The sequence below is a fragment of the Salvelinus namaycush genome, chromosome 19, assembly GCF_016432855.1.
Source record: "Salvelinus namaycush isolate Seneca chromosome 19, SaNama_1.0, whole genome shotgun sequence".
Lineage (NCBI taxonomy): Eukaryota > Metazoa > Chordata > Actinopteri > Salmoniformes > Salmonidae > Salvelinus > Salvelinus namaycush.
The window spans coordinates 8,930,576-8,953,562 of NC_052325.1; the positions used below are offsets into that span (position 1 = coordinate 8,930,576).

The 22,987-nt window shown below is 38.2% G+C and overlaps 1 protein-coding gene across 1 annotated transcript in view; it reads left to right on the forward strand.

Annotated features, from left to right (window-relative positions):
* The window catches only part of LOC120063679 (FERM, ARHGEF and pleckstrin domain-containing protein 1), a 193,232-nt gene extending 172,302 nt beyond the window's left edge, over positions 1 to 20,930 (forward strand). Inside the window, exon 18 of the mRNA XM_039013974.1 lies at positions 20,704 to 20,930. Coding sequence (XP_038869902.1) covers positions 20,704 to 20,930 — 227 coding nt within the window. The remainder of the gene's footprint in view (positions 1 to 20,703) is intronic.
* Positions 20,931 to 22,987: the final 2,057 nt, after the last annotated feature.

The following is a 22,987-nucleotide window of genomic DNA, read 5'->3' on the forward strand; positions in this document are numbered from 1 at the left end:
GCCACACAAGATACTGACTGTTACTTTTGAATTTGACCCCCTGCTTTGTTCAGCGACACATTATTCAATTTCTGTTAGTCACATGTCTGTGGAACTTGTTCAGTTTATGTCTCAGTTGTTGATTCTTGTTATGTTCATACAAATATTTACACATGTTAAGTTTGCTGAAAATAAACGCAGTTGACTGTGAGAGGACGTTTCTTTTTTTGCTGAGTTCATGTCCGTCTCTTTACACAATCTCTCCTGGACCTAGTTTGTGTTGTCAAAGTAGTGCAGTGAAAAGAGGTCCTTAGGCTTCTGCTCTCTAAGTATTTAATCCTTTGTCTTTATGTCACTCCTGCTAAGCTGTTGTACAGCATGACTATGTTCTTACCACACTGTTGACAAGAGCACAGCTTCCTTCCTCCTCTAAAGCTCCTAGAGGTTTTTCACACAAAAGCAAATGTGCCAGCTGATGTTATCAATGGAATGTTTGTTTCAGGGAGCGAGAGGGAGAGAGAAGTGAGGTCAAGTTGGCTGTTTCAGGGAGCGAGAGGGAGAGAGAAGTGAGGTCAAGTTGACTGTTTCAGGGGGTGAGGGAGAGAGGTGACGTCAAGTTGGCTGTTTCAGTGGGCGAGAGAAGTGAGGTCAAGTTGACTGTTTCAGGGGGTGAGGGAGAAAGGTGACGTCAAGTTGACTGTTTCAGTGGGCGAGAGGGAGAGAGAAGTGACGTCAAGTTGACTGTTTCAGTGGCGAGAGGGAGAGAGAAGTGACGTCAAGTTGAATGTTTCAGGGAGAGAAGTGACGTCAAGTTGAATGTTTCAGGAAACGAGAGAGAAGTAACATCAAGTTGAATGTTTCAGGGAGAGAAGGAATGTCAAGTTGAATGTTTCAGGGAACGAGAGAGAAGTAACGTCAAGTTGAATGTTTCAGGGGGAGAGAGAAGTAACGTCAAGTTGAATGTTTCAGGGGGAGAGAGAAGGGATGTCAAGTTGACTTTTTCAGGTAGAGAGAAGGTATGTCAAGTTGAATGTTTCAGGGAACGAGAGAGAAGTAACGTCAAGTTGACTGTTTCAGGTAGAGAGAAGGTATGTCAAGTTGAATGTTTCAGGGAACGAGAGAGAAGTAACGTCAAGTTGAATGTTTCAGGGGGAGAGAGAAGGGATGTCAAGTTGAATGTTTCAGGTAGAGAGAAGGTATGTCAAGTTGAATGTTTCAGGGGGAGAGAGAAGGGATGTCAAGTTGACTGTTTCAGGGGGAGAGAGAAGTGACGTCAAGTTGAATGTTTCAGGGGGAGAGAGAAGGGATGTCAAGTTGAATGTTTCAGGTAGAGAGAAGGTATGTCAAGTTGAGTGTTTCAGGGAGAGAAGGAATGTCAAGTTGAATGTTTCAGGGAACGAGAGAGAAGTAACGTCAAGTTGACTGTTTCAGGGGGAGAGAGAAGTGACGTCAAGTTGAATGTTTCAGGGGGAGAGAGAAGGGATGTCAAGTTGAATGTTTCAGGGAGAGAGAGAAGGGATGTCAAGTTGACTGTTTCAGGTAGAGAGAAGGGATGTCAAGTTGAATGTTTCAGGGGGAGAGAGAAGGGATGTCAAGTTGAATGTTTCAGGAAACGAGAGAGAAGTAACGTCAAGTTGAATGTTTCAGGGGGAGAGAGAAGGCATGTCAAGTTGAATGTTTCAGGTAGAGAGAAGGGATGTCAAGTTGAATGTTTCAGGGGGAGAGAGAAGTGACGTTAAGTTGAATGTTTCAGGAAACGAGAGAGAAGTAACGTCAAGTTGAATGTTTCAGGAAACGAGAGAGAAGTAACGTCAAGTTGAATGTTTCAGGGGGAGAGAGAAGGGATGTCAAGTTGACTTTTTCAGGTAGAGAGAAGGTATGTCAAGTTGAATGTTTCAGGGAACGAGAGAGAAGTAACGTCAAGTTGACTGTTTCAGGTAGAGAGAAGGTATGTCAAGTTGAATGTTTCAGGGAACGAGAGAGAAGTAACGTCAAGTTGAATGTTTCAGGGGGAGAGAGAAGGGATGTCAAGTTGAATGTTTCAGGTAGAGAGAAGGTATGTCAAGTTGAATGTTTCAGGGGGAGAGAGAAGTGACGTTAAGTTGAATGTTTCAGGAAACGAGAGAGAAGTAACGTCAAGTTGAATGTTTCAGGAAACGAGAGAGAAGTAACGTCAAGTTGAATGTTTCAGGGGGAGAGAGAAGGGATGTCAAGTTGACTGTTTCAGGTAGAGAGAAGGTATGTCAAGTTGAATGTTTCAGGGGGAGAGAGAAGGGATGTCAAGTTGACTGTTTCAGGTAGAGAGAAGGTATGTCAAGTTGAATGTTTCAGGGAACGAGAGAGAAGTAACGTCAAGTTGAATGTTTCAGGGGGAGAGAGAAGGGATGTCAAGTTGACTGTTTCAGGTAGAGAGAAGGGATGTCAAGTTGAATGTTTCAGGGGGAGAGAGAAGGGATGTCAAGTTGAATGTTTCAGGAAACGAGAGAGAAGTAACGTCAAGTTGAATGTTTCAGGGGGAGAGAGAAGGCATGTCAAGTTGAATGTTTCAGGTAGAGAGAAGGGATGTCAAGTTGAATGTTTCAGGGGGAGAGAGAAGTGACGTTAAGTTGAATGTTTCAGGAAACGAGAGAGAAGTAACGTCAAGTTGAATGTTTCAGGAAACGAGAGAGAAGTAACGTCAAGTTGAATGTTTCAGGGGGAGAGAGAAGGGATGTCAAGTTGACTGTTTCAGGTAGAGAGAAGGTATGTCAAGTTGAATGTTTCAGGGAACGAGAGAGAAGTAACGTCAAGTTGACTGTTTCAGGGGGAGAGAGAAGGCATGTCAAGTTGAATGTTTCAGGTAGAGAGAAGGGATGTCAAGTTGAATGTTTCAGGGGGAGAGAGAAGTGACGTTAAGTTGAATGTTTCAGGAAACGAGAGAGAAGTAACGTCAAGTTGAATGTTTCAGGAAACGAGAGAGAAGTAACATCAAGTTGACTGTTTCAGGGGGAGAGAAGGTATGTCAAGTTGAATGTTTCAGGGAACGAGAGAGAAGTAACGTCAAGTTGACTGTTTCAGGGGGAGAGAGAAGTGACGTCAAGTTGAATGTTTCAGGGAACGAGAGAGAAGTAACGTCAAGTTGACTGTTTCAGGGGGAGAGAAGGTATGTCAAGTTGAATGTTTCAGGGAACGAGAGAGAAGTAGCGTCAAGTTGACTGTTTCAGGGGGAGAGAGAAGTAACGTCAAGTTGACTGTTTCAGGGGGAGAGAGAAGTGACGTCAAGTTGAATGTTTCAGGGGGAGAGAGAAGGGATGTCAAGTTGAATATTTCAGGTAGAGAGAAGGGATGTCAAGTTGAATGTTTTAGGGAGAGAGAAGTGACGTTAAGTTGAATGTTTTAGGGAGAGAGAAGTGACGTTAAGTTGAATGTTTCAGAGAGAGAGAAGGGATGTCAAGTTGAATGTTTCAGAGAGAGAGAAGGGATGTCAAGTTGAATGTTTCAGAGAGAGAGAACTGACGTCAAGTTAAATGTTTTAGGGAGAGAGAAGGAATGGCAAGTTGAATGTTTCAGGGAGCGGGAGGGAGAGAGAAGTGACGTCAAGTTTAATGTTTCAGGGAGAGAGAAGGGATGTCAAGTTGAATGTTTTAGGGAGAGAGAAGTGACGTCAAGTTTAATGTTTCAGGGAGCGGGAGGGAGAGAGAATGGTGGCGCAAAGTTCAATTTTTCAGGTACCGAGAGGTAGAGAGAAGGGATGTCAAGTTGGTCCAGGTGGTGTGTTGCAGAGCTTGTAGGCTAACAATGGTGTTGCTGGTGAAAGACGATTTAGGCTTGCGGAGGCCAAATCATCGCTGTGCGCCTCACAATTCTTTTAACAATGAGGAGGGCTCCTGTAGCTCTGTATTGACATGATTGGCTAACGGTAAGTGGGGGCGATACGTCCTGTATAAACACAAACTCACTTCCTTGACAACTTCCTTGACAGCTCCGCTCCACAAAGCACAAGAAGGATGAATGAATGCCCTGACTTCTGTAGTAAAGGCTGGACAGCCAATCCAGATTCCGGAATTACCATAAATTGTCTTTAATACATGCCCAATGACTCAACTGAACCTTCGCTAAGCCCCGTCCCTCTTGGTTACTGGGAAGCCCAATTCACCATTCAACCACTTGCAAAATCCCCTCATAATGATCTCAATCTGTGTTTCTAATACACAATGAAATTAAACAGACCGGCCCTTGCTAATCAGGAAACTTTTGGGTATGTTGTGGTGGACGGTCATTACAATTGCTTCATGGGAACCTGGTCAAATGATGTTTGTAGTATATCTAGCTAGCCAGCCACTGAATAGCTTTGAATTCACTGTCAGCATGCAGTCAGCTTTAACCACTTTTGATGTTGACTGCAGATGGGAGTTGTATTCATAACATTGCTAACTTAGCTAGCTAACATAATTTTTTTAGTAAACAACGTTTGTTGATCAATGAGACTGAGAGCTAGCTAACATACATTTTTTAGTAAACAACGTTTGTTGATCAATGAGACTGAGAGCTAGCTAACCAGCTGAGCTAGCAAACGATGTAATAAAAGTATCATTTCGGATTCGGAAAATACTCCAACAAGCTCTGCATTTCAGGAATCACAGGCTGCCGAGAGGAGGACGGCTCATAATAATGGCTGGAACGGAGAGAATGGAATGGAATCAAACACATGGAAACCATGGAAACCACGTATTTGATATATTTGATGCCATAATTTATTAATTTCACTCCAGACACTTCCATGAGCCCGTCCTCCCCGATTAAGGTGCCACCAACCTCCTGTGCATATAGAAAAGTCTCTGTTTTTGCCATAGCCCTCACTGGCATCGCCCTTTAATGTGATTTAAAAGTGAGCTTGTCTGAGGCGTCAGACTGGACGACAGTTGCTATCCATTGGAGCACTGCGATTGCTTGTCCAAAATTCTGCTCAGCATCACTGGGAATTACTACTGGATAAATTGAATTACCGAGCCAAATGTATCTGTTGTTCTCCTCCTCTAGATGGTGACCTCGTTGACTTTAATCTAGTGTAGTCTTAATATCATTAGGACCAGATGTAGGACCTGTTTATTTCCCATGTCCCCTCTATTTAAGACTACTAAGGCGGTTTGGTACAGCGGTCCGGCAAAATAAATAGTGGGGGTACTCCGTACTGGTAAAACATCACCAATGATTAAAATAAAATGTCAAGAAGGCTGTAGGCTATTACGCCACTATTTATCATTACATCATGTCAGAGGCATGACAAATGTGAAAATGGACTTGAAAACGGGGGGTATAGCCTACACTCAGAAATACGACGTGGTTCCACGAAAACACAGACATTTTGCCAAGGCAGAGATGACTGTCCGACACCGAGACACGCGAGAACAGGCAATGGACGCATAAATTCAGGCCTAATGACAATTGCCAAATGTCAGTACACTTGTTGGTGTTTTGTGTAACAGATGTCTCTCTCCATTCACCACTGTTTGGAGGCTGGAAACAGGTTGTGAGAGAGTGAGCGTACACAGGATGCCTAGTAAAGGAGGTGAAGTGATCGTTTGACAATCAGATAAAAACATCATGACACAATAAAAGGTCATACATTTTACAAGTTAAATGACAAATCTTTACGACTAGACCCACGGAGATGGGGAGGCATGTAGCCTAGTGGTTAGAGCGTTGGACTAGCAACCGAAAGGTTGCGAGATCGAATCCCCGAGCTGACAAGGTAAAAATCTGTCATTCTGCCCCTGAACAAGGCAGTTAACCCACTGTTCCTAGGTCGTCACTGAAAATAAGAATTTGTTCTTAACTGACTTGCCTAGTTAAAATAAATAATATAAGAGATCCTATTGAAATGAATAGGGATTCTACATGTAATTATATGATTAGCCACATAAACAGCATGTGCACACATAGGAGGTCCTATACTGGGAAGAAATGAAATCTTCTTTCACCTCTGCTAAGACTATAATATGATATTATCCAGGCCTAATTTCCTTATAAGCCTACAGTCTCTCTCCTCTCTTTACCTCATCTCTGTCATCTTGTTCTACCAGTGGAAACTCTGACAGCTACCAGTGTTATACACATGGCCTGGGTGTTCTCTTGATCTAGGTATTGCCATGGACCTCATGATACGACATTAGCAATATACTTAGGTGCCGTTGTAGGGCAGCCCAGCCCCAGAAGGGACTCTTCTTATCAACTGTATGCAACAATTTGCTGTGTGTTGGTCTTAGGAATTCATCATTCTCTGTGTTGGTCTTGGGAATTCATAATTCTCTGTGTTGGTCTTAGGAATTCATCATTCTCTGTGTTGTCTTAGGAATTCATCATTCTCTGTGTTGGTCTTAGGAATTCATCATTCTCTGTGTTGGTCTTAGGAATTCATCATTCTCTGTGTTGGTCTTAGGAATTCATCATTCTCTGTGTTGTCTTAGGAATTCATCATTCTCTGTGTTGGTCTTAGGAATTCATCATTCTCTGTGTTGGTCTTAGGAATTCATCATTCTCTGTGTTGGTCTTAGGAATTCATCATTCTCTGTGTTGGTCTTAGGAATTCATCATTCTCTGTGTTGGTCTTAGGAATTCATCATTCTCTGTGTTGGTCTTAGGAATTCATCATTCTCTGTGTTGGTCTTAGGAATTCATCATTCTCTGTGTTGGTCTTAGGAATTCATCATTCTCTGTGTTGGTCTTAGGAATTCATCATTCTCTGTGTTAGTCTTAGGAATTCATCATTCTCTGTGTTGGTTTTGTCAACCACCATTGTCACACCTCTGAGAAGTAGCGGTTACATCATGTAGATCTGACAATCTGATTGGAGGTTAACTTTACAGTACTATTGGTCAACAACAATCTAAACAACTAGAATGCTTGTAAAGGGGTCTAAGATTCAATGTTCTTTCTCCTATTTGTTCCTGACCTGCTGTGGTGAGATATTCTTTCTCTCTCTACCCCATAGACTTTTGGGGCATGGCTTTTCAGGGTATGGTTTCTCTCTCTCTCTCTGACCATGCTTACTAAGATGCCTTGTAATGCTTGTTAATGCTTTGTAACTTAAGTTTATGTCTTGTATGTGATTCCATTCATTTGACAAAGTAATTAAAATACTCAGACATTTCTTCATTACCTGTTACTGTAACTCAACTCTAGTGTTCTATTACTGTAACTATAGTGTTCTATTACTGTAACTCAACTCTAGTGTTCTATTACTGTAACTATAGTGTTCTATTACTGTAACTCAACTCTAGTGTTCTATTACTGTAACTATTGTGTTCTATTACTGTAACTATAGTGTTCTATTACTGTAACTCAACTATAGTGTTCTATTACTGTAACTCAACTATAGTGTTCTATTACTGTAACTATAGTGTTCTATTACTGTAACTATAGTGTTCTATTACTGTATCTATAGTGTTATATTACTGTAACTATTGTGTTTTGTTACTGTAACTATAGTGTTATATTACTGTAACTCAACTAGATCGAATCCCCGAGCTGACATGGTACAAATCAGTCGTTCTGCCCCTTAACAAGGCAGTTAACCCACTGTTCCTAGGCCCTCATTGAAAATAAGAATTTGTTCTTAACTGACTTGCCTAGTTAAAATAAATAATATAAGAGATCCTATTGAAATGAATAGGGATTCTACATGTAATTATATGATTAGCCACATAAACAGCCTGTGCACACATAGGAGGTCCTATACTGGTAAGAAATGAAATCTTCTTTCACCTCTGCTAAGACTATAATATGATATTATCCAGGCCTAATTTCCTTATAAGCCTACAGTCTCTCTACTCTCTTTACCTCATCTCTCATCTCATTCATTTTACAAAGTAATTAAAATACTCAGACATTTCTTCATTACCTGTTACTGTAACTCAACTATAGTGTTCTATTACTGTAACTATAGTGTTCTATTACTGTAACTCAACTATAGTGTTCTATTACTGTAACTCAACTATAGTGTTCTATTACTGTATCTATAGTGTTCTATTACTGTAACTATAGTGTTCTATTACTGTAACTATCGTGTTCTATTACTGTAACTATAGTGGTATATTACTGTAACTCAACTATAGTGTTATATTACTGTAACTCAACTATAGTGTTCTATTACTGTAACTCAACCACAGTGTTCTATTACTGTAACTCAACTATAGTGTTCTATTACTGTAACTATTGTGTTCTATTACTGTAACTATAGTGTTCTATTACTGTAACTATCGTGTTCTATTACTGTAACTATAGTGTTCTATTACTGTAACTCAACCACAGTGTTATATTACTGTAAATCAACTATAGTGTTCTATTACTGTAACTCAACTATAGTGTTCTATTACTGTAACTACAGTGTTCTATTACTGTAACTATTGTGTTCTATTACTGTAACTATAGTGTTATATTACTGTAACTCAACTATAGTGTTATATTACTGTAACTCAACTATAGTGTTCTATTACTGTAACTCAACTATAGTGTTCTATTACTGTAACTATAGTGTTCTATTACTGTAACTCAACCACAGTGTTATATTACTGTAAATCAACTATAGTGTTCTATTACTGTAACTCAACTATAGTGTTCTATTACTGTAACTACAGTGTTCTATTACTGTAACTATTGTGTTCTATTACTGTAACTATAGTGTTATATTACTAACTCAACTATAGTGTTATATTACTGTAACTCAACTATAGTGTTCTATTACTGTAACTACAGTGTTCTATTACTGTAACTATTGTGTTCTGTTACTGTAACTATAGTGTTATATTACTGTATTTCAACTAGATCGAATCCCCGAGCTGACATGGTAAAAATCTGTCGTTCTGCCCGTTAACAAGGCAGTTAACCCACTGTTCCTAGGTCCTCATTGAAAATAAGAATTTGTTCTTAACTGACTTGCCTAGTTAAAATAAATAATATAAGAGATCCTATTGAAATGAATAGGGATTCTACATGTAACTATAGTGTTATATTACTGTAACTCAACTATAGTGTTCTATTACTGTAACTATAGTGTTCTATTACTGTAACTATAGTGTTCTATTACTGTAACTATCGTGTTCTATTACTGTAACTATAGTGTTCTATTACTGTAACTATAGTGTTCTATTACTGTAACTTCTGTGTTCTATTACTGTAACTTCTGTGTTCTATTACTGTAACTATTGTGTTCTGTTACTGTAACCATAGTGTTATATTACTGTAACTCAACTATAGTGTTCTGTTACTGTAACTCAACCATAGTGTTCTATTACTGTAACTCAACTATAGTGTTATATTACTGTAACTATAGTGTTCTATTACTGTAAATATAGTGTTATATTACTGTAAATCAACTATAGTGTTCTGTTACTGTAACTCAACCATAGTGTTCTATTACTGTAACTATAGTGTTATATTACTGTAACTCAACCATAGTGTTCTATTACTGTAACTATAGTGTTCTATTACTGTAACTATAGTGTTATATTACTGTAACTATTGTGTTCTATTACTGTAACTATAGTGTTCTATTACTGTAACTATTGTGTTCTATTACTGTAACTCAACTATAGTGTTCTATTACTGTAACTATAGTGTTCTGTTACTCTAACTCAACTATAGTGGTCTATTACTGTAACTCAACCATAGCGTTCTATTACTGTAACTATAGTGTTCTGTTACTGTAACTCAACTATAGTGTTATATTACTGTAACTCAACTATAGTGTTATATTACCGTAACTCAACTATAGTGTTATATTACTGTAACTCAACTATAGTGTTATATTACTGTAACTCAACTATAGTGTTCTATTACTGTAACTATAGTGTTCTATTACTGTATCTCAACTATAGTGTTCTATTACTGTAACTCAACTATAGTGTTCTATTACTGTAACCCAACTATAGTGTTATATTACCGTAACTCAACTATAGTGTTATATTACTGTAACTATAGTGTTCTATTACTGTAACTCAACTATAGTGTTATGTTACTGTAACTCAACTATAGTGTTCTATTACTGTAACTATAGTGTTCTATTACTGTAACTATTGTGTTCTATTACTGTAACTCAACCATAGTGTTCTATTACTGTAACTCAACTATAGTGTTCTATTACTGTAACTCAACTATAGTGGTCTATTACTGTAACTCAACCATAGTGTTCTATTACTGTAACTATAGTGTTCTGTTACTGTAACTCAACTATAGTGTTCTATTACTGTAACTATAGTGTTCTATTACTGTAACTATTGTGTTCTATTACTGTAACTCAACCATAGTGTTCTATTACTGTAACTATTGTGTTCTATTACTGTAACTCAACCATAGTGTTCTATTACTGTAACTATTGTGTTCTATTACTGTAACTATTGTGTTCTATTACTGTAACTCAACCATAGTGTTCTATTACTGTAACTATTGTGTTCTATTACTGTAACTCAACCATAGTGTTCTATTACTGTAACTATAGTGTTCTATTACTGTAACCCAACTATAGTGTTATATTACCGTAACTCAACTATAGTGTTATATTACTGTAACTCAACTAAAGTGTTATGTTACTGTAACTCAACTATAGTGTTCTATTACTGTAACTATAGTGTTCTATTACTGTAACTATTGTGTTCTATTACTGTAACTCAACCATAGTGTTCTATTACTGTAACTATAGTGTTCTATTACTGTAACCCAACTATAGTGTTATATTACCGTAACTCAACTATAGTGTTATATTACTGTAACTCAACTATAGTGTTATGTTACTGTAACTATAGTGTTCTATTACTGTAACCATAGTGTTCTATTACTGTAACTCAACTATAGTGTTCTATTACTGTAACTATTGTGTTCTATTACTGTAACTATAGTGTTCTATTACTGTAACTATAGTGTTATATTACTGTATTTCAACTATAGTGTTATATTACTGTATCTCAACTATAGTGTTATATTACTGTATCTCAACTATAGTGTTATATTACTGTAACTCAACTATAGTGTTCTATTACTGTAACTCAACTATAGTGTTCTATTACTGTAACTATTGTGTTCTATTACTGTAACTATAGTGTTCTATTACTGTAACTATAGTGTTCTATTACTGTAACTCAACCAGAGTGTTATATTACTGTAACTCAACTATAGTGTTATATTACTGTAACTATAGTGTTATATTACTGCAACTCAACCAGAGTGTTATATTACTGTAACTATAGTGATCTATTACTTTAACTATAGTGTTCTATTACTGTAACGCAACTATAGTGTTCTACTACTGTAACTATAGTGTTCTATTACTGTAACTATTGTGTTCTATTACTGTAACTCAACTATAGTGTTATATTACTGTAACTCAACTATAGTGTTCTATTACTGTAACTATTGTGTTCTATTACTGTAACTCAACTATAGTGTTATATTACTGTAACTCAACTATAGTGTTCTATTACTGTAACTATAGTGTTATATTACTGTAACTATTGTGTTATATTACTGTAACTATAGTGTTATATTACTGTAACTCAACTATAGTGTTCTATTACTGTAACTCAACTACAGTGTTATATTACTGTAACTCAACTATAGTGTTCTATTACTGTAACTATTGTGTTCTATTACTGTAACTCAACTATAGTGTTCTATTACTGTAAATCAACTATAGTGTTCTGTTACTGTAACTCAACTATAGTGTTCTATTACTGTAACTATTGTGTTCTATTACTGTAACTATTGTGTTATATTACTGTAACTATAGTGTTATATTACTGTAACTCAACTATAGTGTTCTATTACTGTAACTCAACCACAGTGTTATATTACTGTAACTATAGTGTTCTATTACTGTAACTCAACTATAGTGTTCTATTACTGTAACTATAGTGTTCTATTACTGTAACTCAACTATAGTGTTCTATTACTGTATCTCAACTATAGTGTTCTATTACTGTAACTCAACTATAGTGTTCTATTACTGTAACCCAACTATAGTGTTATATTACCGTAACTCAACTATAGTGTTATATTACTGTAACTATAGTGTTCTATTACTGTAACTCAACTATAGTGTTATGTTACTGTAACTCAACTATAGTGTTCTATTACTGTAACTATAGTGTTCTATTACTGTAACTATTGTGTTCTATTACTGTAACTCAACCATAGTGTTCTATTACTGTAACTCAACTATAGTGTTCTATTACTGTAACTCAACTATAGTGGTCTATTACTGTAACTCAACCATAGTGTTCTATTACTGTAACTATAGTGTTCTGTTACTGTAACTCAACTATAGTGTTCTATTACTGTAACTATAGTGTTCTATTACTGTAACTATTGTGTTCTATTACTGTAACTCAACCATAGTGTTCTATTACTGTAACTATTGTGTTCTATTACTGTAACTCAACCATAGTGTTCTATTACTGTAACTATTGTGTTCTATTACTGTAACTATTGTGTTCTATTACTGTAACTCAACCATAGTGTTCTATTACTGTAACTATTGTGTTCTATTACTGTAACTCAACCATAGTGTTCTATTACTGTAACTATAGTGTTCTATTACTGTAACCCAACTATAGTGTTATATTACCGTAACTCAACTATAGTGTTATATTACTGTAACTCAACTAAAGTGTTATGTTACTGTAACTCAACTATAGTGTTCTATTACTGTAACTATAGTGTTCTATTACTGTAACTATTGTGTTCTATTACTGTAACTCAACCATAGTGTTCTATTACTGTAACTATAGTGTTCTATTACTGTAACCCAACTATAGTGTTATATTACCGTAACTCAACTATAGTGTTATATTACTGTAACTCAACTATAGTGTTATGTTACTGTAACTATAGTGTTCTATTACTGTAACCATAGTGTTCTATTACTGTAACTCAACTATAGTGTTCTATTACTGTAACTATTGTGTTCTATTACTGTAACTATAGTGTTCTATTACTGTAACTATAGTGTTATATTACTGTATTTCAACTATAGTGTTATATTACTGTATCTCAACTATAGTGTTATATTACTGTATCTCAACTATAGTGTTATATTACTGTAACTCAACTATAGTGTTCTATTACTGTAACTCAACTATAGTGTTCTATTACTGTAACTATTGTGTTCTATTACTGTAACTATAGTGTTCTATTACTGTAACTATAGTGTTCTATTACTGTAACTCAACCAGAGTGTTATATTACTGTAACTCAACTATAGTGTTATATTACTGTAACTATAGTGTTATATTACTGCAACTCAACCAGAGTGTTATATTACTGTAACTATAGTGATCTATTACTTTAACTATAGTGTTCTATTACTGTAACGCAACTATAGTGTTCTACTACTGTAACTATAGTGTTCTATTACTGTAACTATTGTGTTCTATTACTGTAACTCAACTATAGTGTTATATTACTGTAACTCAACTATAGTGTTCTATTACTGTAACTATTGTGTTCTATTACTGTAACTCAACTATAGTGTTATATTACTGTAACTCAACTATAGTGTTCTATTACTGTAACTATAGTGTTATATTACTGTAACTATTGTGTTATATTACTGTAACTATAGTGTTATATTACTGTAACTCAACTATAGTGTTCTATTACTGTAACTCAACTACAGTGTTATATTACTGTAACTCAACTATAGTGTTCTATTACTGTAACTATTGTGTTCTATTACTGTAACTCAACTATAGTGTTCTATTACTGTAAATCAACTATAGTGTTCTGTTACTGTAACTCAACTATAGTGTTCTATTACTGTAACTATTGTGTTCTATTACTGTAACTATTGTGTTATATTACTGTAACTATAGTGTTATATTACTGTAACTCAACTATAGTGTTCTATTACTGTAACTCAACCACAGTGTTATATTACTGTAACTATAGTGTTCTATTACTGTAACTCAACTATAGTGTTCTATTACTGTAACTATAGTGTTCTATTACTGTAACTCAACTATAGTGTTCTATTACTGTAACTATAGTGTTCTATTACTGTAACTATTGTGTTATATTACTGTAACTATAGTGTTATATTACTGTAACTCAACTATAGTGTTCTATTACTGTAACTCAACCACAGTGTTATATTACTGTAACTATAGTGTTCTATTACTGTAACTCAACTATAGTGTTCTATTACTGTAACTATAGTGTTCTATTACTGTAACTCAACTATAGTGTTCTATTACTGTAACTATAGTGTTCTATTACTGTAACTATTGTGTTCTATTACTGTAACTATAGTGTTATATTACTGTAACTCAACCATAGTGTTCTATTACTGTAACTCAACCACAGTGTTATATTACTGTAACTATTGTGTTCTATTACTGTAAATCAACTATAGTGTTCTATTACTGTAACTCAACTATAGTGTTCTATTACTGTAACTATAGTGTTCTATTACTGTAACTATAGTGTTATATTACTGTAACTCAACCATAGTGTTCTATTACTGTAACTCAACCACAGTGTTATATTACTGTAACTATTGTGTTCTATTACTGTAACTCAACTATAGTGTTCTATTACTGTAACTATAGTGTTCTATTACTGTAACTCAACCACAGTGTTCTATTACTGTAACTCAACCACAGTGTTCTATTACTGTAACTATAGTGTTCTATTACTGTAACTCAACTATAGTGTTCTATTACTGTAACTCAACCACAGTGTTCTATTACTGTAACTCAACTATAGTGTTCTATTACTGTAACTATAGTGTTCTATTACTGTAACTCAACCATAGTGTTCTATTACTGTAACTATAGTGTTCTATTACTGTAACTATAGTGTTCTATTACTGTAACTCAACTACAGTGTTCTATTACTGTAACTCAACTATAGTGTTATATTACTGTAACTATAGTGTTCTATTACTGTAACTATAGTGTTCTATTATTGTAAATCAACTATAGTGTTCTTGTATGTTGCTATTTATCTTATGGAGTCAGATAAATACAATTCATTTAAGGGGCTAATTGCTTAGTCTTGTTACGAGTCACAGGTATTTATAATATCAATCATGATAAATATCACTGTCCACTACACTGTTACGATATGTATTGCGATTCTCATGATGCTGCTATATTTGTATTGCGATTTGATACTGCGATTTAATTGCGAGTTGATGTTCCAAACATATTGCTCACTTTGTCTGCTGCAGAGAGACGAGAGAGCCATGATAAAACTAGTTTTGATCAGTCAGGGAAATAAAAGTGCTGAACTTGTTGGCTCAATATTTAAAAAGAAGATGGAGATCAAACTATCGGATGAAAAATAAAATTGGGAATTTAGGCAGGACACCGGGGTTAACACCCCGACTCTTACGATAACTGCCATGGGATCTTTTAGTGACCACAGAGAGTCAGCACACCCGTTTAACATCCCATCCAAAAGACGGCACCCTACACAGGGCAATGTCCCCAATCACTGCCCTGGGGCATTGGGATATTTTTCTTTAGATCAGAGGAAAAGGTGCCTCCTACTGGCCATCCAACACCACTTCCAGTAGCATCTGGTCTCCCATCCAGGGACCAACCAGGACCAACCAAGCCCACAGTGGGTGGGGGGCCCTCGGAGTGTGGTGTCAGGAAAATAACCTCACACTCAACATCAACAAAACAAAGGAGATGATTGTGGACTTCAGGAAACAGCAGAGAAAGCACCCCCCTATCCACATCGACGGGACAGTAGTGGAGAGGGTAGTAAGTTTTAAGTTCCTCGGCGTACACATCACGGACAAACTGAATTGGTCCACCCACACAGACAGCGTTGTGAAGAAGGCGCAGCAGCGCCTCTTCAACCTCAGGAGGCTGAAGAAATTCGGCTTGTCACCAAAAGCACTCACAAACTTCTACAGATGCACAATCGAGAGCATCCTGTCGGGCTGTATCACCGCCTGGTACGGCAACTGCTCCGCCCACAACCGTAAGGCTCTCCAGAGGGTAGTGAGGTCTGCACAACGCATCACTGGGGGCAAACTACCTGCCCTCCAGGACACCTACACCACCCGATGTCACAGGAAGGCCATAAAGATCATCAAGGACAACCACTCGAGCCACTGCCTGTTCACCCCCGTTATCCAGAAGGCGAGGTCAGTACAGGTGCATCAAAGCAGGGACCGAGAGACTGAAAAACAGCTTCTATCTCAAGGCCATCAGACTGTTAAACAGCCACCACTAACATCGAGTGGCTGCTGCCAACATACTGACTCAACTCCAGCTCACTTTAATAATGGGAATTGATGGAAATTGATCAAAAATGTATCACTAGCCACTTTAAACAATGCCACTTAATATAATCTATATGTATATACTGTACTCTATATCATCTACTGCATCTTGCCATCTTTATGTAATACATGTATCACTAGCCACTTTAAACAATGCGCTTTTATGTTTACATACCCTACATTACTCATCTCATATGTATATACTGTACTCGATACCATCTACTGCATCTTGCCTATGCCGTTCTGTACCATCACTCATTCATATATCTTTATGTACATATTCTTTATCCCTTTACACTTGTGTGTATAAGGTAGTAGTTGTGGGATTGTTAGGTTAAATTACTCGTTGGTTATTACTGCATTGTCGGAACTAGAAGCACAAGCATTTCGCTACACTCGCATTAACATCTGCTAACCATGTGTATGTGACATATAACATTTGATTTGATTTGAGGGTGGTATGCTGTTGGCTGATTGTTTGTTACCTATAGTAGAAACAAATTGATACTTGGAATCAAATATCGATATTATATTGGCCCAAAAAAGATATAGTGATTATTTAACTTTATTGGATTTTGTTTCATGTGCCGTTATCAGAGAAAAAACAAACAATCAGATCCCTCCCCCTCCTCTTTTCAGTTCGCTGCAGCTAGTGACTGGAACGAGCTGCAACAAACACTCAAACTGGACAGTTTTATCTCTTCATTCAAAGACTCAATCATGGACACTCTTACTGACACTTGTGGCTGCTTCGCGTGATTTATTGTTCACTCTACCTTCTTGCCCTTTGTGCTGTTGTCTGTGCCCAATAATGTTTGTACCATGTTTTGTGCTACTACTATGTTGTGCAGCTGCCATGCTGTGCTGCTACCATATTGTTGTCGTGTTGTGTTGCTACCATGCTGTGTTGTCATGTGTTGCTGCCATACTATGTTGTTGTCTTAGGTCTCTCTTTATGTAGTGTTGTGGTGTCTCTCTTGTCGTGATGTGTGTTTTGTCCTATATTTTTGGGGGGAATCCCAGCCCCCGCAGGAGGTCTTTTGCCTTTTGGTAGGCCGTCATTGTAAATAACAATTTGTTCTTAACGGACTTGCCTAGTTAAATAAAGTAAATAAAAATCCCCCGTCCCTTTACATTCTGGCCCTAAGCACAGCTAAACAACAACAGACTTAGCTCCCTAGCTGTCTAGCTAAACCAGACTTAGCTCCCTAGCTGTCTAGCTAAACCAGACTTAGCTCCCTAGCTGTCTAGCTAAACCAGACTTAGCTCCCTAGCTGTCTAGCTAAACCAGACTTAGCTCCCTAGCTGTCTAGCTAAAGCGGGAATTGTTTTGTTTTTGTTGTCAGGATTGCTTCCTACCAACAGTATGTGTGTCGTCTCAGGCCATTGTGAAGTTGCCTAGGAGGGAGTGTTTCCAGGCATGCTGATAACATTGAGACGTTTTCCGTGGCCGCCTCTCTGTCACACTCTGACACTCTGACTGGGACAGAAGAACATTATCTAGCTAGGCTCCTGCATCAACACCTTCCCTGGCAACAGGGGCTTTGTTTGACTCTGACAGCTACATTGTACACATCATTGCCCTGCTGTTTGGAACTTGATGGGCAACACATTTTTTGATAGAGTTACATTACATTATATTATTTTCCACAACATTCAACCTTGGCAAAAGACTACATGTATCATGGGCATGCTGTAGAAAGAAAAATGTACCTATATATTTTTTTATAATATAATCTTTGAGAACTAACAATCACCATAATAAAAGCTAAATAGTACAAAAAATTGAAAATTCTAAAAACAATTAATTGAACAATATTGATATAGTTATTAAGTTTGAGCAAAATAACATAGCATTAGCCATGGCAAAATGCATAGAATTGCAGGAAAATATCTTTAAAACTGCAACATTTTCTCTCAATTACTTGTCAGAATATGTAGAATCGTTGGAAATTAGATTTAAAACTCCAAAATGTTCTCTCAGCTCTATGACAAAATGTGTAGAATTGCAGGAAATGAACGTTAAAACTGCAAAACGTTATCTCAGCTCCATGGAGAAATTCTGAGCATTGCAGGAAATTTGCTTTAAATTACAAATATAAAAATAAAATAAAAATAAAACCATCAAGATGGGGCCTCTAAAATGTTCTACAGAATTCTGCCATGCTGACTGTGCCCATTGCCACGCCCCCTGCCACACCCTTTGCCACACCCACAACTTTAGCCCCCTTTTGATCCAGAAAAAACCCTGCTGACATAGCAGTGGTGTAGATGTGGACTGACCTGACATAGCAGTGGTGTAGATGTGGACTGACCTGACATAGCAGTGGTGTAGATGTGGACTGACCTGACATAGCAGTGGTGTAGATGTGGACTGACCTGACATAGCAGTGGTGTAGATGTGGACTGACCTGACATAGCAGTGGTGTCGATGTGGACTGACCTCACATAGCAGTGGTGTAGATGTGGACTGACCTGACATAGCAGTGGTGTAGATGTGGACTGACCTGACATAGCAGTGGTGTAGATGTGGACTGACCTGACATAGCAGTGGTGTAGATGTGGACTGACCTGACATAGCAGTGGTGTAGATGTGGACTGACCTGACATAGCAGTGGTGTCGATGTGGACTGACCTGACATAGCAGTGGTGTCGATGTGGACTGACCTGACATAGCAGTGGTGTAGATGTGGACTGGCCTGACATAGCAGTGGTGTAGATGTGGACTGACCTGACATAGCAGTGGTGTAGATGTGGACTGACCTGACATAGCAGTGGTGTAGATGTGGACTGACCTGACATAGCAATGGTGTAGATGTGGACTGACCTGACATAGCAGTGGTGTAGATGTGGACTGACCTGACATAGCAGTGGTGTAGATGTGGACTGACCTGACATAGCAGTGGTGTAGATGTGGACTGACCTGACATAGCAGTGGTGTAGATGTGGACTGACCTGACACAGCAGTCTAAAGAGAGTGATTAGTTGAGGGTGTTTTACTATGTGCTAACCTTATCATTGGTATACTGACCTGAGGAAAAGTCCCAATGAAAAGACTGCTATCATTGCACAGTTTGATAACTGTCCTCTAGTGCCAGATGCAGTGTGATAGGCCCTACAATTCCAATTTCCTCATATTTACCAAAATAGATAACAAGGTGATTCAGTGATGATGCAGAATGAAACGCAATAAAAGTCTAGGGCTGATATAGATGATCTAAACAGAGGAAGAAACATTTTCTTCTTGATGACGAGTGCTTCAGAGGAAACTGGGATGGCAGTAAAGGGAAGAAGTAACGATGAAACACAAAGATAACTGAAGCAGGGTTCTGCCCCTTCTCTGCTTTGTGCATCATCACACTATCAATCATATGTAGGATCTTAAAGACACAGCTAAACATTATGGGACGCAAATAGAAAAACAGCTACCTTTGTATACCTTTGTATTCACTCTGTCATAACGCTATGACAGAGAACAGGTATACTGTAGCAATAATTTATTAGGGAATAGTATAGCCTAGTATAATAATAATAATAATATAATTTACTATGGAACAGTTGCCAGTTTCTACATGATTCTATATGGTTCTACATGGTACAATAATCTCAAATATAAAATATATTTTGACTTGTTTAACACTTTTTTTTTGGTTACTACATGATTCCATATGTGTTATTTCATGGTTTTGATGTCTTCACTATTATTCTACAATGTAGAAAATAGTACAAAATAAAGCAAAACCCTTGAATGAGAAGGTGTGTCCAAACTTTTGACTGGTACTGTATATATATATATATATATATAATATAAAATAACTACCCAGTTAGGGATTAGAACAGATATCTAGTTGTTTCAGCTGGACTAATACAACATGGATTCACTGTGTCCTGGGTGCTGTGCTAGTCTCAATGACTGTGTCATTGCTGTTAAAGAATTGTTGACATCATGCTAATTTGTAAATGTCACAATCGATATAAACAGCACAGTAATTAATTTGGATTCCTCTGAGACCGTGACATAGTAAACAAGTGGATGTTTCAAAGCATGTCTGGTGAAATTCCTCATGGAGTTGTGGCGTGCAGGAGTAGCTCGATTACTGTACTTGGTCGCGAGTTAGTTGTTTGCTACGAGAGTCAACATCCAAACAAGACTTTTGTCACTAATATGTGGTGGATGGACCTTGCATTACATCAGCAAATGGGGAGATCTTATACATACTGTATAACATAATGAACAATGTACAGCCTTAATGTTGGCCTATAAAGACTTGTCATTCATCGGTTGTTAGTCGTACGAGTGATGACAGTCTTGCACCAAAGGGACATTGCAGACATTGTTTATCAGAGACAGGAACTCAAATGACTCATCGCTGCTCTGTGAAACCTAGAGAGAGCTGCCACTGTTTTCCCTCAGGAAGACACAGACGTGTAACTCATTCCACTGTGATGTTCTCCAGTCCCCTTCTATCTGAGTCTCCGTGCCGCCAACCTGGGGGGGGGGGGGGGGGTGAAGCTGGAGGAAGGTTGTGGATTTCAGGGCCTGGGGCTCCAGCATGTGAGTGGTCTAGTGGGGGACGGGGGTTATGTTTTGGGGACGGGGGTTATGTGTACAGAGGCCAGTGGGGGCAGGGGGACGGGGGTTAAGTGTGGGGACAGGGGGGCAGTGGTAGGGGGACAGCTGTAGTCCTCACCAAGGTCCTGCCCCCTCGCATTGAGCTCTGACACAAGTGTGAAAAGGTAACATCCTCCCTGCTGTGGCCAATTGAGGAATCTGGAGGGTCGAACCTACTTGGAGGTGGGTTAGCACTTGAAAGGCCCCTCTGGTAGATGGATGATCAACAACCAGAGGCTTTTACAGACAGGAGACAAGCCTAATCTCTCTCTCTGAGGCCCTGGTGAGACCCCGTGACCACCAGGAAGCAGAAAGAACACATAAAGATCTACAGCTCAGAGCTACATACAGTGGACAGATACACATTTAATTCTTGACCTTGTTGACTCCATAGATGCAATCATACTGTACATCTGGAGATTTTCATAAGGGGTGCGTCCAAACTGAGTTTGGATCAGTTTCTAACTGAGTTTCAGTCAGTTTCAAACTGAGTTTCAGTCAGTTTCAAATTGAGTTCCAGTCCGTTTCCAACTGAGTTCCAGTCAGTTTCTAACTGAGTTTCAGTCAGTTTCCAACTGAGTTCCAGTCAGTTTCCAACTGAGTTTCAATCAGTTAGAAACTGAGTTTCAATCAGTTTCAAATTGAGTGGAAAAAGGAGAAAAGAGTTTGGTGTTTAGATGGCAGATTATGTGGGTCAGGATTTGCTGTTAAAATAGCAGATTATGTGGGTCAGGGTTTGGTGTTTAGATGGCAGATTATGTGGGTCAGGATTTGGTGTTAAAATAGCAGATTATGTGGGTCAGGGTTTGGTGTTTAGATGGCAGATTATGTGGGTCAGGATTTGCTGTTAAAATAGCAGATTATGTGGGTCAGGGTTTGGTGTTTAGATGGCAGATTATGTGGGTCAGGATTTGCTGTTAAAATAGCAGATTATGTGGGTCTGGGTTTGGTGTTTAGATGGCAGATTATGCGGGTCAGGATTTGGTGTTAAAATGGCAGATTATGTGGGTCAGGGTTTGGTGTTAAAATGGCAGATTATGTGGGTCAGGATTTGGTGTTAAAATGGCAGATTATGTGGGTCAGGATTTGGTGTTAAAATGGCAGATTATGTGGGTCAGGATTTGATGTTAAAATGGCAGATTATGTGGGTCAGGATTTGATGTTAAAATGGCAGATTATGTGGGTCAGGATTTGATGTTAAAATGGCAGATTATGTGGGTCAGGATTTGATGTTAAAATGGCAGATTATGTGGGTCAGGATTTGATGTTAAAATGGCAGATTATGTGGGTCAGGATGTGTGAAATATGTTTTCTGAGGCTACACTACAAACTCAATCTGAGGAGTTGATTCTAGTTGATAACTGATGTTGACACGGGAAAAACCACTACTCATCGGTTCTGCTGATGTGTAAGTGTGTTCCCTCACAGATATGAATTCTCTAGATGTTTGTCAAATTCCTTGAATAAATGACATAATGTATGTCAATGGAAGTACACTATTCTAGTCTCCCTATCTATTATAGTCTTACTTCTCTATGTTATTCTCCATGCTGAAATGGGAAGCAGCTCTATTTACAGCTGTTGTTACATAAGGCCTGGATCCATGGACTGGACAGTCCCTTGAACTAGAAGAACAGTGGCATGGAAGGTGGCATCTTTGTCTGGCATTGTCAGCCCGTGTCATTAAAGTCCAGGTGGAAGCTGAGGGGTCAGATGACTGCAGCAGGAGGAGGAGGAGGAGGAGGTGTGTGTGTGTGTGTGTGTGTGTGTGTGTGTGTGTGTGTGTGTGTGTGTGTGTGTGTGTGTGTGTGTGTGTGTGTGTGTGTGTGTGTGTGTGTGTGTGTGTGTGTGTGTGTGTGTGTGTGTGTGAAGGCTGTAACTCCCCCAGGAAGGCAGGCAGGCAGCGCAGCTGAGTGTGGGAGGGGCCGTCTCTCTCCGTAGCCTGGGTGTGAGTCTAGGACTGGGAGGCTCAGAAATTCAGACACAGAGTGGTCTGAGAGAGAGAGAGAGAGAGAGAGCTATAGGGGCTCAGGAGAACTTCCCTAACTTTACCCTCCGTTGGACATGCTGGCTGCCTATTGCTGCTCTTTGGGATCTAGTGAGGACATTTGTGACCACAGCTGTTGACA